Genomic DNA, 17,007 nt, shown 5'->3' with positions numbered 1-17,007 from the left:
AATGATGTTGAATATCTTTCCTGATAATAAGTGGGTGATGTATTAGTAACAAAATGATGCCACATCATTTGATAGAAATGAAAATGATCACCCTATTGAGGGGGGAAATCAAAGACACTCCAAAAATGAAAGTGAAAAAATGATGCAGCAAACTGGTCCATTTTGCTCAAATGTCATTGTAGCAACTCAAAATGATTCTCAGTAGTTTGTGTGGCCCCCACGTGCTTGTACGCATGCCTGACAACGTCGGGGCATGTTCCTAATGAGACTACGGCTGGTGTCCGTAGTGTCCTGGGGTATCTCCTCCCAGATCTGGACCAGGGCATCACTGCGGTACCTGGACGCATGGAGGAGATTCCAGGAGACAGGTAGTTACTCTAGGAGAGCTGGACAGGGCCGTAGAAGGCCCTTCAACCCTCAGCAGGATCGGTATCTGCTCCTTTGTGCAAGGAGGAACAGGATGAGCACTGCCAGAGCCCTACAAAATGACCTCCAGCAGGCCACTGGTGTGAATGTTTCTGACCAAACAATCAGAAACAGGCTCCATGAGGCTGGCCTGTAGTGGGCCCTGTGCTCACTGCCCAGCACCGTAGAGCTGGATTGCCATTTGCCATAGACCACCAGAATTGGCAACTACACCACTGGTGCCCTGTGCTCTTCACTGATGAGAGCAAGTTCAACCTGAGCACATGCGACACACGTGAAAGGGTCTGGAGATGCCGTGGAGAACGTTATGCTGCCTGCAACATCATTCAGCATGACCGGTTTGGTGGTGGGTCAGTGATGGTCTGGGGAGGCATATCCCTGGAAGGACGCACAGACCTCTACAGCTTAGATAACAGCACCCTGACTGCTATTAGGTATTGGGATGAAATCCTTGGACCCATTGTCAGAACCTACGCTGGTGCAGTGGGACCTGGGTTCCTCCTGGTCCAAGACAATGCCCGACCTCATGTGGCTAGTGTATGCAGGTAGTTCCTGGAGGATGAAGGAATTGATACCATGGACTGGCCCCCACGTTCACCTGACCTAAACCCAATAGAACACTTCTGGGACATTATGTTTAGGTCAATCCGGCACCGGCAGGTTGCTCCTCAGACTGTCCAGGAGCTCAGTGATGCCCTGGTCCAGATCTGGGAGGAGATCCCCCAGGACACCATCCGTAGTCTCATTAGGAGCATGCCCCAACATTGTCAGGCATGCGTACAAGCACGTGGGGGCCACACAAACTACTGAGAATCATTTTGAGTTGCTACAATGACATTTTGGCAAAATGGACCAGTGTGCTGCATCATTTTTTCACTTTCATTTTTGGGGTGTCTTTGATTTCCCCCCTCTATAGGGTGATCATTTTCATTTCTATCAAATTATGTGGCATCATTTTGTTACTAATACATCACCCACTTATTATCAGGAAAGATATTCAACATCATTTTTCTCCCAGTTTAGATCTGATGTGTTTTCCAAGTGTTCCTTTAATTTTTTTGAGCAGTATATTAACAGCTCAAAATGAACTGAAAATTGAAATCAAGCAAAAGATACCACACATCTGAAAATGTATTTGCCTAACGCTAGTCTTCTTAACATTAGCAGAGTCACACTTTAATCTCGTTATTATGAGCCATGAAGGGTTGCATTCAAAGACACCACTCACGTTTTGAGTGTGTTTTCTGGGGTTTCCGAGCATACTTCCTTCCATCCACTTTCTATACCGCTTCTCCTCATTAGGCGGTATGCTGGAGCCTATCCCAGCTGACTTTGGGCGACAGGCGGGGTACACCCTGGACTGGTTGCTATAGACATTGGACAATTTAGAGTCGCCAATTAACCTAACATTCCATGTTTTGGAATTTGCATGTTCTCCACCATGCAGACGTTGTGATTTTTCAGAGTGTCACTGAATGCACCTCACTGTTTAGTAGAGATGAGGAAGTGTCGTTCCCATCTGACTACAGACGTGTTTGTGAGCGGGAGATACATATGTGGTGTTGGAGTTGCACTGCTGTTGATGTGTTCAGGTCAGAATAAAGTCATTAGAGCTTCAGACTCTGTGTGACTGTGTGGGGATGCTATTGTGGCTCCGCCTGCCGTCATAACAGAGAGGTGTGGCTTGAAATCATGTACATACATTAATGGTGGTAAAAATTTAAATGTAATCAATGAAATAAATAAGTTACCACCGTTAACACGCTATTCTTGACAGCTCTAATAATCATGTTTAGTCCTTTGTATTCCCTTTCTCCTGTCACATTCAAATACCAAACATGCACAATACTTGCAGTTTATTGCACAATTTGCCAGCTAGCACATAAGACACAAAGAGCTCATTTTCAACAGATAATACTCAAATAAATACTTAAGTGTGACAGAACAATAAAGATCACTAAGAGACAAGTTTATTGTGCTTTGAAAAGAATCCCTTACATGTGGTACCTGGCGTCCAGTGTGTGGAATGTGGCACCAGCATTAAGGCATCAAAGTTTGTGTATAATTGCGAGACTAAATGAATTGGTCACTATCCACAAATATGGTTTATCCCCAAAATGCACTATTATGCTTATTATTCAAACCATTCACAATAGCAAAGCATTTGAAAAAAATCACCCATGTGATTCAAAATGGAACAGAATACAGCAGCAGACTTACTTCCTTTCCTTGCTGAGGTCAGACCACTCAAAAAAACAAACCTGTCATGAGTTCATCACAGCAACGACGTAACTCAACCTTTTCCAGCGTGAGCCACAAAAAAAAAAAAAAAATTGAACACTTCTGTGGGCTACAAAGACGACTCTTCGGAATCGCTGTCTGTGCTGGCCTTCAGCAGCTCCAGCTCCTCGCCGTCCTGAAACGCAAAACACACAAGTGATGAGTTACGGGAGTACCTTGATTAACGACGTTGATACATTTTGAAACGGAAGAAAGATGATTCCTTCACATGGGGCCCAGCAGTTGTCACGTACTCGTAAGCAGAGATTACTAGGTGTGTATTACGGGTAAGGAAGGGTGGTCTTTATTTGTAGAAATGCATTTTTAATCATAATATTACATTAAATATCTCCAGTTCATTGATTAGCACAGCACTACTTATTATTTCAACTTTACTACCAGCTTCACCTTTACAGATGCCACGTTTGTTGTGCAGACGGAGTGTATTGTGGTAAAGACGTCCAATGCGACACACGGTGGCATCACTCATAGTAAAGGTAAATACCGCTGTTGAGTGGCACCACCAGATGTGTCTACTTGAGGTAGTGTTTATTATACAGCACCTCTAAATTAATAGTGCCATCAATTCCAGTGGAGGCTACTATCTGAGGAACTAATACATTGCTGCATGCTGCATCCAACGCACTAAATACCATGCAGATATGTTCCCTAGTGGCTGTGAGCTATTTTTTTTATTTTGTAGAAAGGCTTAAAAAAACTGTATATTTAAAGACAAAGTGACTAAGTGTTATTAGTTTTTTTTGTTTTTTTTTAAGGCTACAAAAAACAGTAAAGCCAAAGCGACAAAGTGTTAGTAGGTATAGTTTCCACATTTCATCCTTTTATCTTTACATTGTCTATGTTTGCTCAGTTTTTCCCATTTTTGTGTTTTTTTTGTCGTTGTTGTTGAATTTTATTTCCACAATGTGCTGCGGGCCACTAATAAAAATGAACCATGACCACAAAAGGCCCCTGGGCCGCACTTTGATATCACACTTGATCATCTTGCAGAGTAAGCCTGATACATCACTAAATGTTAGGCATGAAAAAAGAAAAGGCGCACTCAGTCTCCAATAAGTGGTGTATTTTGCACTTGATTTTGTTACGATGCATTGAGAAATGTTGATGCTATCACGCACCTTTCATACAAGTGGCGGAAAAATGATATGAAAATAGTGGTGCACATCCCAGCATTGTTATATTAGAAATAATGTTTTGAGGTACATTATTTTGAACGCTTGTCTCTCAGCGGTCAAACATTTTTGTTTAAATGCACATAATGTACATACTGTACCACCTACATTCTATTTGATGTACTGGAGCATTAGTGTACTCTCCTGTATGTGTGATGCATAATCTCACCAGTGAGAATATTTGTCACCATATCAATGAATAAATAATACATGAACTGATGCACTTTAGTCTCTCAGCATGCCTACATGTGGCAGAAATAAATGAAAAATCTCCATTAAAGACAGTAAAGTTTATATTACAAATAAATAAGGGGCCTAATACACTTGCCTTTCTCTTGCACTTTCCTGCAGAGAACTTGACAAGTGTGTGTGTTTTGCCCTTCTTACCCCTCTGGACCTCTTTAACACCTCCCCGTTGATGACCCGCAGTTTTTCCTGTTGAAGGCTGTACTCCAGGTCCCGAGGCCGGCTGGCATTGTAGATAAAGATGGCCAGCAGGACCATGGGAGCCTGCAGGAAGAAGTCCAGAGAGGGGCGGAAGTCGAAGAGGAAGAGGGAGAGGGCGGTGACCAGAACCGTGGTAATCTGGCCCGTCAGCACGTGGAACATGTTGTCTCGGAACTTCAAAATAAAGGCCACAGATAGACCGAGGGCAGCTGGTGGAGAGAAAGAATTTATTTTGAAAGCTCAGGAACTGTCATGTATCACAAATTACTGACAAATGGTCTAACCAAATAAAACATGCAATACTGGAACAGATAAACTCTGCATCAAACTTCTTCTATGCAACTAAAAACAGCCACTTAATTAGGTACAGTGTAATCTAATAGGAAGTCCTAAAAATGACACCATAATTTGTCATACGTCATTACTATTTGAGAACCACTCTCATGTTTTCTCATATTTTAATGTCAAATCAAAATATTAGTCTAATATTTTTAAAGCAAATTATTCTATTTTGATTTGAATATATTTGATATATACTTTTTTTATGCATTATACATTCAATATTTATATATGTTATCTAATTCTTAAAAAAAATGTATTACCTTAATAACATGAAAACCTCTAAATTACTTATATTACTGTATTACATACAGTATATACAGCAAAAATAATAAACAGTGCTAATCTACAGTCTAACACAGAACATAATAGTTGGTGGTACTACAGTGCCGCCTATTGATGCAACTCTGCAACTTCAGATGCAGAAAGTTTTATAGCTTAAATGCAAACAAAGAAAACAGTGCCAAGTTTGGATTGACATAGAACAATACTGTACAGCGGTACTTCGGTTTTTGTATGCCTCTGTTTTGGCGAAAATTATGTATTTAATTTATTAAACGGGAAGAATTCAAAGCAACAGTTGTGTTCCAATGAAATGGGCCTGACTCAGTTGGATAAATGTTATTCAGCAGGTTCCTGCTCTGCAGCACAAAAAAGAAAAATCACAATTGCAAAGAAGAGATACACAGAAGACAACAGAGAAACAACACATCTCCATTACATCCACATCGAGGTCTGTCCAGGACCAGGTCTGTTTGCCCACATATCATTTCACCGAATCAAAATGAATCCCATTGGTTGGAGACTCAATCTTGTCTTGTACGACACTGTTCGAGTCCAACTGTGTTTGTAACGTGTCTTTATGACAAAACATTAGTATGTTAGCAAACTCCTGGAAGTCATTGTCACCCACCTCCATCGCCCCCCTATAACATCATCAGCGACTGACTCTGTAGTTCTTCACTAACACAGTTACACCACAAATGTCTGCTTTTTAAAAATTTAATAAGGCTGCAAAGTAACCCACCATGGGACCAAACAAATCTGCAAGTGCCAGCGCTTTGATAAGGAATGCGACAAACAACACTGAACTCTAGCAAGAAATTGTAGCAAAACACTGTGTGCCTCTCCCTTCCCATCCTTCCTCACCGCTCACCGTCGTCTTTCCCACGCTTCAATAAAGATAAAAGTGATGTTTATGTTCATCCATCCATTTCATTCATCATTTATATGTATTTCGCATTGTTTTGTGCATGTAACACTATATTTTTTCTCTATAAAATGTGTTTCGTGTTAATACGTTTGGTTGTCTGGAACGGATGAATTGGATTTCCATTATTTCTTATTGGAAAAATGTATTCTGTTTTTGACAGACCCTTTGAAACGGATCACTCACAAAAACCGAGGTACCACTATACTTATAATGCTGTGGCTGACATGTGGATGCGATGAGTGCGTACTGTGTGCATGTTTCTCACCAGTTACCACCACCAGAGCTAGAGAAAAGATGTTATGACCATGAAGGATGCCGCAGTGGACGGTGAGGCCTCGAGCCTCTTGTCCAGTGACGAGGGTCAGACCATTAAACATCACGCCGAAGACATACCTGTGAGGTAAAAAAAATAAAAGCAAGTCAAATGATGCGACCCGTGTCTTTAGATGCTGTTGCCAAGGCGCCGCTTCACAGTTTGCTGTTCTGGATGAAGATGCTCTCAGTCAGCTGGTCTCCTTCCTTGAGGATCTTCTCGTTGTAGATGTTGGCCATGGCCGATATGAAACACTGCAGGAGGAGCAGGATGTGGCCTATGCCCATGGAGCGCAGCTTTCCCACCAGGCTGTCTCTCCACGCTTGGCCGGGCAGGGTCGAGACCCACGAGCCACTGGCACTGTGGACAGAAACACTGCATTAGGGAACATTAAAACCCAGATCCCTGGTTCTTGATATTGAGATGGTGTTGCTAGCACACCACCTGCTGTTCTTCATCTGTTCCAGCAGCTGTGTGTACAGCAGGCAGGAGTTGGATGGGATGGATAGGGGGTTGGAGTGGACACGCAGCACGGACATGGACTTCTGGCTGGACCCCGATCCTGTTGTCAAGGAGACAATGGACAGGAAGAGTATGACCAACGCAGCCCACTGCACCCAGGACAGACGCCTCCTGGTGGTGGATAGGTGAGAAACACAAGAACATTCAAAGCTCAAGATCAAAAATACTCTTTATGATGGGAACTTGCCTCCAGCAATACTTCTGTAGTTAGGACTACTTCTTCAAGTTATCACACATTGTTCTCCCATCACATGTTTTGACACACTGACAGGGAAATGACCGAGTCCGAATGAGGCATGAGTGTAATGAGAAGTAATTTAATGATGATTGAGAAACATTTAAGTTTTAGATCCTGCTCTGTAAAACGGGACGAGATCCACCCTGGTGGCATCGCGCCTTGTGCATGATTCATGGATGCGTGCAGCTACTATGCTGTCAGTGTGCCGCGGCAGCGGACTAATGCACTGACGGCTTGTGACTGCTTTGGAGTAGGGTGGACGTCTCAGCGGCACTCGCTCCTGCCGAGTGGGAACAGAAACTGCAGATCAATACGTGCTTTGACTTTTAAGTCCCCATATACCAGAAAACTCTCCAACGGAGCCAGAAAAAGTAGCTAGATTTGTCTAGCTAGGTTGTCTATGCAAAGGTTTTCAGTACATGGCTAATCTTCTGGGGAGTTGGATAAGAGCATTTGCACATGGACTTGGATGTGAAGTGAAACAAGAAGTGAAAAATGAAGCGCATCCAGTTGCTCTGATTCAACACTCTTTAGGTAAGTTCAATAATAACAGGAGGAGCATTTCTTTTGTAAACCACCCCTCTGCCTGGGCCAGGAGATCAAACACCGGTAGTCTTCATTGTGGGCGGAATTCCCCCAAACAACACGTGAGCTTTCGCTTTATGCCGTGCTCTTCTCCACACAGGAAGTCCTTACTCAATATTTTAATTCCCCTCCCCCTCAGGCTTGACCGGGTCGCCCATAAACGTGGTGGCGTAGCAAGCAAATAGCACCGACGCAAGGTGCATTCAGTGACATCGGGTCATTACAACATTTTTTTCGGCAAAGACCCCGCGACCAACTAAAAACGCCAAATCTGTATTTTTGAAACAATGCCAGAACTGGGACTTACAAAAAGGAAAAAATACAACTTTTGTCCCAAAACACCTATATATTTTTTCAAATTGTCAGAAAAAACAGCAGAAATATAGAACACAGAGAATGTGCAAACTTTATAACTTTTGTGAATAAAAAGGTATTGTTCCTGAAATGACCGTTAAACTTGTTTTGTGCTGGCAGAGACTTATTTTGCACAAGATCTAATTCAAACTGCTCTTGAATGTCCATCCATCTTCTATGCTGCTTGTCCTCTCTAGGGTTGCGGGGGTATGCTGGAGCCTATCCCAGCTGACTTTGAGCGAGAGGTGGGCACATACAGACAAACAACCATTCACACTCACATCCATACCTATGGACAATTTAGAGTCACCAATTAACCTAACATGCATGTTTTTGGAATGTGGGAGGAAACCGGAGTACCCAGAAAAAACCCGGGGGAAAACGCATGGGGAGCATATGCAAACTCCAACAGAGATGCCAAACGGAGATTGGAACCGAGATCTTTTCAATCGCCCGACTGTGTGTCCAGCATGCTAACCACTATGCCAGCACTGTAATGTATTTTCATGAAATGCTTACTTGAGAACGATCCTGAAGAGAACAGCCGTGGTGAGGATCACAAAGTTAGAGAACAGGACCGCCATGGCCTGAGGACAAGAACAACAGCAACAACAAACACAGGACACTTCATTAGGTACACGGGTGCAATCGAATGAGATCCAATCTAATAGCTGTTTAGTATATCTTCAAATAGGCATTAGTTTAACTCAATTGCAGACAGCAGCAGGGATCTCGTAGCAGAATGGAGAATGAGGATATTCACATGCATAGCGTAGGACCCTGCAAAATACATTTTATTTTTCCCAAATTCCGTTTTATTTTTTCCTAAATTCCATTTTTTCTGTTTGAATTTATTTTATTCAGTTTTTTCTTTTTTCACTATTTTATCACCATAGACTGTGTGTTTACTTGTGTCAGTGAATAAAATGCATAAATAAATGCAAAAATCCTGACATTTATTGTTGCAATACAATTTTTTCAATTGCCCAGTATTTTTCTAACTTTTCATTGCTACAAAATATCCAACAAATGATCATATCCGTGCTTGTGCTTAAAGAAGATCTAATGAGGATAAGCGGCATAGAAAATAAATGGATGGATGGATAGTTGCAGATGCATTTGCAATCGTTTATTATTGTAAGGTATTTTCTCCAAGACATCCTTATTTTATTACCACTATTACAGGATGTGTGCCGCTCTTATTTTGAAGGCTGGAAGTATGGTGTGTGTTGAAAATGTATTTTCACTGTTGCTAAGTGACATAGCTAGCTGAGTGCCTCTTGCGGCCGTGGCTATTGTCTTTATTTCATGCACAAAGTCAGCGGGCATGGGCATCCTAAAACGCTTGGTTACATGACCTAAAACACAACTTTGGCCCACACACGGTCAAATTAGCATGCTCTACTAAACTAAGCTAACCCAGCCAGTTTACACTGGCCATTGCTGTAGGTGAGCTGACGCTCACACTCGGTCAAGTGTTTTTGCGGACTTACTTCAGGAGGGGAATGAGTGGTCCGCTGGGGAAATATTTCCCCACACAAACGTTCCTTCTCCTCACAATTACATCATTTTATTCACAATATGTCAACATCCATGACATTCCGCGTTTAACAATAGATTCTGTTTTTATTGGCCAATTCCGCCATTCCGTCCGCTACTCCGTTAACGCGGAAATTACAGGGCCCGAATAGTAGCGGTAAGGCGAAATGGCCATTGTCTATGTACAAGCCCAACAAAATGACTTACAGGCTGCAGGTAGGTCAAAACGTAGAAGATGATAAGGTTGTCAAGGAAGTAGAGGAAAGCAGGGACCGCCCACTTCAGGGATCTGAGGAGGGATGAGGCGGAGGAACAGCGAAGCTCTCTGTATGAGCGCCCCTCTGAGGAGAGAAATAACAAAACAGAGATTATGACATGACATACGCAAACACTATGAGAAAGACAACAGCAGCGTCCATATTTACCTTGAATGAACACCCTGGCTGACATTGTAAGGCAAAAGAGCAGCTTCAACGCCTCTGCCAGCAGGTTGACAGATGCCGGGAGGAAATCATATTTGTTCTCTACACGTACAAACCACAAACAAAAGACATAAAACTCAAAACGACAGTTGAAGATGGGATTCATATTGTCGCTTACCAGCATTAGCAGAGAATTTAAGTAGCAGGATGCGACTGGTGCCCAGGGTGACAAAACTCATGCCCAAGACCAGCGTGTAAACTGACGAGCAGGAGCACAGGCTGGAGCAGGAAGGGCAGCACGCCATGGCTGCTATAAAATGTAGACATACAAAACTAAAACACACAAAAAAAACGCATATTGGTAAATCGGTGATGGCTTAACTTGCTTGTGGTGTCTTCAGTTAAATGTGAGGAAATTAAAATGTTCTTCCCAGATCTTGCGTCTTACTAAAATACATAAAACGTACATATATGTATAACAAATGATAAAGGACACAACAGACAGTGGCTAAGCTTACAGGCAGTCAAATAACCCGATCATAACCGGAATATTAGCAATAACCCCTGTGCGCACGGCCACGTAAACATCAATAACCCTTTTGAAAAACCGGAATGTGCTCATATTCCGTTATTTAAAAACCCGAATATCACCCCTGGGTTACTCCTTTTCTAACCCGAATATCGGGTCATGTATACGCCTATCGGGATATCCCGATCAAAAGGAACATTAATTTGTGTTCTGCGCATGCTCCATTCGAAAGCAATCATGTATGTGGCAGGAACTACTTGTAAACATGACAACACGCAAAACCGCACACTTTCGGAGGGAGGGGCAAACAAGCCACCTCGTTAGTGTGGTGAAAGGCAGGAACATGATGTCTTTTATTGATGGGAGAAAGTACCACAATAGCGAAATCTATCAGAAGGTGAGCAAGCGGTTACGCCAAGCAGGGTTTGTACGAACGCATCTTCAAAAGTGTCCGTGGGGCTCTGGGGATATGTAGCGTGGATGCGGATGGCACAGCTCCGGCTCCATTTCCTATTTCTTCACGTTCTCGCCTTCCATTAATGAAGAAAGTGAGACAGAATAGTGTCAAGTACTGATGGTGGGTCAGTACCAGCACCAAAACACAAACAACGGCGTTCATTATCCGTTCATTATCCGTTTTCTGTGCGTCAAGACGTCGCGCATGTAAACGGGTTATTCGAATGTTTCAGAATCCGGAATATAGACCTTAACCCGAATATTTACTGCATGTAAACGTAGTCACTGACTTATTACCTGAAACATATGGAATCACAGGAGTGCCAAAATTGATTTCTGTATTGTCTTTGTTTTTTCCATTTTGGCGTCGCTTTTCCTGTTTTGTCTTTGTCTTTTCCATTTGTGTTTTGTCATTTAGGAATGACAAATGCAAAAGAATGACCCGCCCAGAGCCTTTCTGCCAGGATGATGACTACTCCATACGTGATTACACGATTTCTGCTTGCAGGGGCTATGTAGTTATGGAAACTCAGGAGCCCGGAAAAAATGTCACGAACAGAAAGTAGACGCAAACATATGTTTATCATAAGTAAACATGGGAAATTTAAATAAGATAAGATAAGGCATTTACCTCCTCAAGATTGCGCCACACAGCTTCATCCATATCTGATTTCATCAACGCAGATATAGCCTTTAAAGACTTTTTTATAAAAACTTTCCATGACATCTTCCACCAACCGAGCAATTGCTCATAATTCTCGTTGAAAACCTCTTCTCAATTCGTCCATGTCCAACATATTTAAATTTCCCCCATCATTCTTTTGCATTTGCATGCTATTGCATTTGTCATTACTAAATGACAAAACGCAAATGGAAAAGACAAATACAAAACAGGAAAAACAACGGCAAATTGGGAAAAAACAAAGACAATACAGAAAAAACAATGACAAAATGGAAAAAGAATATGACTACATTTGTATATTTTTTTATTATTGATTGTCTTTGTATTTCCACATTTGTATATTTTTGTATTATTGATTTTCTTTGTATTTCAACACTTATTTCCTTTTAATTTTGGCACTCCTGTGATTCCTTAGAATCATGACTAAAAAGGCCAAGAAATTATATACATGCTTGATATATTGCAATATTTTATCTGTTGAGCCCATAAATGCTCAAGAGCATAAATTTGGAAACGGCTATTGAAGACTATGGCGTAATTTGGTTACGGCGAATCTGCAAAGCTCAGCAGTAATGACTGCTGAATGGTTGCCAGACGAAATATATATTGTAAAAATGGCATAGTCAACAACAAAAAGGTGGTTATGTTATATGCCACCCCGACAACAGAGGTACAAGATTAGAAAAGTCAGGAAAAAGCAGGCTAACACCAAAAACACTTAGGTCCAAACCAAGTACATGACGCATCTGCGAGACATGGTGCACTTACACAAATTTCAAATGAAAGTCGACAATAGTGTTTTTTAAACAAATAAGTGACTTTTCCCGCCTTTTAATGACACCGGTTCTCCAAAAGCAGTATTAGAAAAAGGGGGAATGAGGAAATGACGAAATTACTCATCATTTAAAATCGATTAAGCAGCTGCAAAACACATATTTAAGTGTAAGGAAAGTGATCCTCAATTGCAGAAGTGGGCTAAATAAGAAACATATTGGCTTCGGCTGTCGCCATGCACTGGGGAAAAAAAGAAGGCTGTAAAGACACGACGTAAGGAGACATTTCTAATGATGTTTTACATAGGTGAATGTAAGAGAAAATCCATAAAATACGGTACCTGTTTTGGTTCGTTTTTGCGTCTCACCGTACTGTCTCTCTCCAGCTATTCTTCCGGGTTTGTCTGCGCAGGCGCATTACAGCGTTTCTAGATGACTTCTAGACGTGTACAATGTATTCGTTGGCTTTGAGTAGAATGTAAAACACACCTGAAAATGAATGAATGCTATTTAATATACATATATATTCATTCTGTGTGTTTTTATATATATATATATATATATATATATATATATATATATATATATATATATATATATATATATATATATATATATATATATATATATATATATATATATATATATATATATATATATATATATATGTGTGTGTGTGTGTGTATGGGTGTGTGTGTGCGTAAGAATCCCTTATACTGCACAAATATGAGATAAAAATATGTCAAATATGTCAATAAAAACCTGAGCAGCTGCATGAAAGACACTTTTTCCTTCTTCAAACTGCGGAGTTACCCCAGTGGAGCGGAGAATAGGCGAAGGAAGAGGAAAACAGTTTTGATCAAACACACAAATGAATGACAAAAGTGTCAACCTTTTTCATAGTCACAACAAATGCAGACACACGTGTGCTTTAGGGACACCAGTTGGAACATGGATGGAATCATTGGAGAGTTCCCTAATGATAAGAGGTATGCCAAGTTTAGGATCATCTTACATGGATAATGATGCATTGTTTATGTCTTATTCGTATGCCACATTGAATTACTTTCACTTTCCTGTCCTGCATGGGGATGCTGCATCAAAGTTGTTTGAAACTTGGCAACGCATTTATGCTGAGAAGATCGTGCACCGTGCAAGACTTGCGGGGAAGCTGAAATGGACCCTCCCTGGATGGATTAACACCAGGTAATATATTCTTCTTTGCAAAACTTGCAAATGTCAGCGTAAGGTTTCCGCAGTGAGGCAGGTCTAGCTCACATTGCTACGTTTGTCCAACCAGAACAAGAAAGCTCACAACAGGACCGCTGGCCTAACTGGGGAACACATTGGGGGTATTCTGCGAAAGTGACTCAACCATCCCAGGCTTTGTGCTGAAGATGCAGCTCAACAAAAATAAAGAGAATTAAACGGTACTGCACCGGTGGTTATCAACTTACTTTATCAAGTCTGGTTTTGTGCTAAGTGCACATTCACATGAAAGTGGGCTTTTGATATCATATTATTTGACTTCCGCTGAAAAATGAAGCGATCCCAGCCGGTGTGTTTTAATGAGCAAGTACTATGGAGCGTTATGAGGACAACTTCCCTTTTTTCATCTTTTAATATTTCTGTATCTCATTGTGACCACTAGATGGCAGTGTTGATGAGTTGTGGCAACCTTTTTAATTTTAATTTTTTTTCCTTGTTTTAATGTTTCCTTCCAGTTGATTCCATCTCTATGATCGATGGATAATATCGGGGAATGCTCGTTTTTTTTCTCCATGTCCTCTCGGGAACCTTATATGTTCTCAATAAATGGTGACGTCATTTCCAAATTAAACAGGGACACTTTTATAGCCGAAAATATAGCCACTTTTTAAACTGAAAACCAGGACCAGGTTATGAGTTTAGTTGTTTCGCTGAACAGGCAAGTCCGGCTTTAAACGCAACACAGCTCGCTAACCCACTAAACTCGCTTCACAGAATGCCCCCATTGCCTTGCCCTGAACTATTAACAGGAACAAGTCCAAAACAAGTGTGCTAGGATGGGGTCTCTGTGGCAGAGCTCACTGTGGTTGTAGGCTGTGGCACCTCTCAGTGTGGATGAGCTCAAAATGTTTTTTACGCACCTATAGCCTTAAAATGACAAAAATGATTAGCCACACCATAGAGGAATGCGGCTTGGCCTCCAACCAGAAGCCTGTAAGTCCTCCAGCACATCTAAAGGGGAACCTTGTATTTATTTTATAAACATATATACATGGTAAGAATGTGTGCATACACACACGCTTAATCCAGTTTTGTTTGACTATACTTGCGGGAACAGGCATGAAAAATAACTTTACAATAAACAGAAAATAGCCCACCTACTACCTTACAATGCGTTGGTCACCATCAAAATACCTCAGTAGTGCCACAGGCTGATCACCCCCGTAGCACATCACACCGATGGAGTCATTTGTTCTCAAACGGGCCCCGACAAAGTATTGAGTGCAGAAATTAACATATTAAAGAGATACTTTATTAAAGAGATTTTTTGACATGAAGTTGTATGACATCCCCATCAGCAGTGTAGTGCATAAACGGTGACTTCCGCACCACTTCGTCCCATGTGCAGAGTTCTTTGGTTTTCTTTGTGGAAGAAAGCAGTTCCGGCTAGTTGCTGGGGTCTCTTAACCTAGCAGTTTGGCTTCTAAAATCAATACGCGTTCATTAGGGTAACATTTGCATCACATAACCGTTGCCTTAAAAAAAGTCAGACCTCACAATCGCTTGTGTTTTCTCTCCGTTTGTATCAGGGCGTGCTGCGTGCAGGGACATAGACAGAAAATAACACCAAGCGATGGAATGAGGCCAAGGCATCCAGAACGTCCCCGTACGTCCTGATACTGGGAAGTCAACATCATCAAACATCTCAGGCCTTTGTCATCATTGCTGGACAGGCTTCAGAACACATCACTCCGCTTCAGTCAGTGTCTGCTTCAAGGCATTCTTCGGCTACCCAAAGCAGTGCCAACTTGTGTGCCAATTCTTGAAATTTCAGCAGGGGAATCCAAACTGGTCAAGTCTCTTTTTCATGGTAGAATGCTTGCTTGCAAGGGAAGTAAGCGACTTTAAGGACAGTTTGACACTAACGGCATGTTGACTGCTGCCCATTTGTTTTTTTTAAATGCATGTTTATTGCCTAATAGAAGCTTTGCATGACCAAATCTTGCATGTATTTTGTTCTAGGTTTGTAATTGAGCAGTTTGATACTTATGGGTAAAGATTTTGCTTTTAATAAATTGTACTGTAATGTGTTAGAATTAATCTGGTATATTTGTTAATTTGACCCAGCATGTGTACAGTAAATAATCAATTCAGTCGAATCAACGCAGAATTACCATTATTTTGATCGAGCATTGGTAGAGTTATGTAACCAATATATGTAGTTAAAACAACCCAGCATTGTCATGATTTGGACCAGGCATTTGGGTAGAACTCATCTGCTGGGTTAAAATGGACTAACCCAACGCGCTGGGTCAAAACAACAAACACTGGGCTGGTGCTATAGTAACCCAGCGGCTGGGTTACAGTTGGGTTATTTTCAACCCATCATTTTTTTAGCGCGTAGCAACTTTAGCTGACAGATAACTGAGATTTCAAAAGCAGGAAAAAGGGACCTAAATTACATACTCACCTTTTTGTAAAAATTGAAATTAACATTAAAAATTTTTTTTGTCTTGGGCCCCCAAATGACTTAAAACGCTGCTGTCTAGCATCATATTCCACCCTCTCTTTGGTCCGAACGTGTAAATGTTTGGAAAAGTGTACGATTTCAATCACCTCAACAGAACAGTAGCAACCGCCATAGCATCTAGTTTGAAACCCTTTCGTTCTCGACGATCTCCGATGCAGGCGCTCTGAGCATGTGCATTTGCACGAGACAGCCTGAACGCCAGTCGTTTTATTCGGACTGAAAGGCAATTTTTACAAAGCTTTACAGTACTGTACTTCTGTTTGTGACAAATATGGACATTTATTTATTAACTCTGGTCTTTTAAATCATCACTGGTAACACACTGTAGCCAGTGGTAGTGTTCTTACATTTTTTGGTTGAAAAAACAAATGTAACCGTGAGCCAGTGACATCTGCAGCTTTAAAACATATATATACAGTAGTCACAAATTTTTTTTTTTAAAGAAAGGACTTTAAAAGATATCACAACATTGTCCCATGTTGTTCAAATATAGTTCTTATTTTTGTAATACATTTTTCAAATAAAAATGTAAAAAATACAATGAAAAGGAAAATGATGTGTGTTTTGTCTATATGTGCCCTGTGATTGGCTGGTGACCAGTCCAGGGTGTACCCCGCCTCTCGCCCAAAGTTAGCTGGGATAGGCTCCAGCATACCCACGACCCTAATGAGGATAAGCGGCATAGAAGATGGATGGATGGATGATGTGTGTTTTTAAATCGGTCGTGCACAACTCAAAGATAGCTCGGGCAAGTTAGTAATTTATTATTTTTTTATGGATTTCCCTTCCTAGAATCTCTTTATTCCTCTAAAAAAAAAAAGTATTTCCTGGAACAGGTTAAATGAATGTATATTTCATGGCGGACATGCGTGTAGATGTCCGTGAGTCAGTGCAAAGGACATGAGGCTTCAATTTGAGCAGAGAATAAATACACACATAGTTCATTGCCCTTGCGTG

General features: G+C 41.2%; 1 protein-coding gene across 1 annotated transcript; it reads right to left on the bottom strand.

The window, feature by feature from the left end:
* Nucleotides 1–1,439: 1,439 nt before the first annotated feature.
* On the bottom strand, nt 1,440–12,766 carry slc35a5 (solute carrier family 35 member A5). Its single transcript, XM_054786994.1, has 10 exons — nt 12,653–12,766; nt 10,050–10,204; nt 9,875–9,973; nt 9,657–9,790; nt 8,430–8,497; nt 6,656–6,844; nt 6,371–6,571; nt 6,164–6,291; nt 4,287–4,555; nt 1,440–2,842 (listed from the first exon to the last, which is right to left on the bottom strand). Exons 2-10 carry the CDS (start codon nt 10,174–10,176, stop codon nt 2,777–2,779), a joined length of 1,281 nt encoding a protein of 426 aa, XP_054642969.1. The 5' UTR covers nt 10,177–10,204; nt 12,653–12,766; the 3' UTR covers nt 1,440–2,776.
* Between the last annotated feature and the right edge of the window lie 4,241 nt (nt 12,767–17,007).

Source organism: Dunckerocampus dactyliophorus, chromosome 9, assembly GCF_027744805.1.
Source record: "Dunckerocampus dactyliophorus isolate RoL2022-P2 chromosome 9, RoL_Ddac_1.1, whole genome shotgun sequence".
Classification (NCBI taxonomy): domain Eukaryota; kingdom Metazoa; phylum Chordata; class Actinopteri; order Syngnathiformes; family Syngnathidae; genus Dunckerocampus; species Dunckerocampus dactyliophorus.
The sequence above is the reverse complement of the archived record's forward strand: the minus strand, read 5'-3'. Positions and strand labels throughout refer to the sequence as shown.

Coding starts and splice junctions, on each gene's coding strand:
- slc35a5 (XM_054786994.1), bottom strand. CDS start 10,176: ATGGCGTGCTGCCCTTCCTGCTCCAGCCTGTGCTCCTGCTCGTCAGTT. Junction 6,845..8,429: donor CTCTTCAGGATCGTTCTCAA/GTAAGCATTTCA, acceptor ATCCACCACCAG/GAGGCGTCTGTCCTGGGTGC. Junction 6,292..6,370: donor TTCATCCAGAACAGCAAACT/GTGAAGCGGCGC, acceptor TTTACCTCACAG/GTATGTCTTCGGCGTGATGT.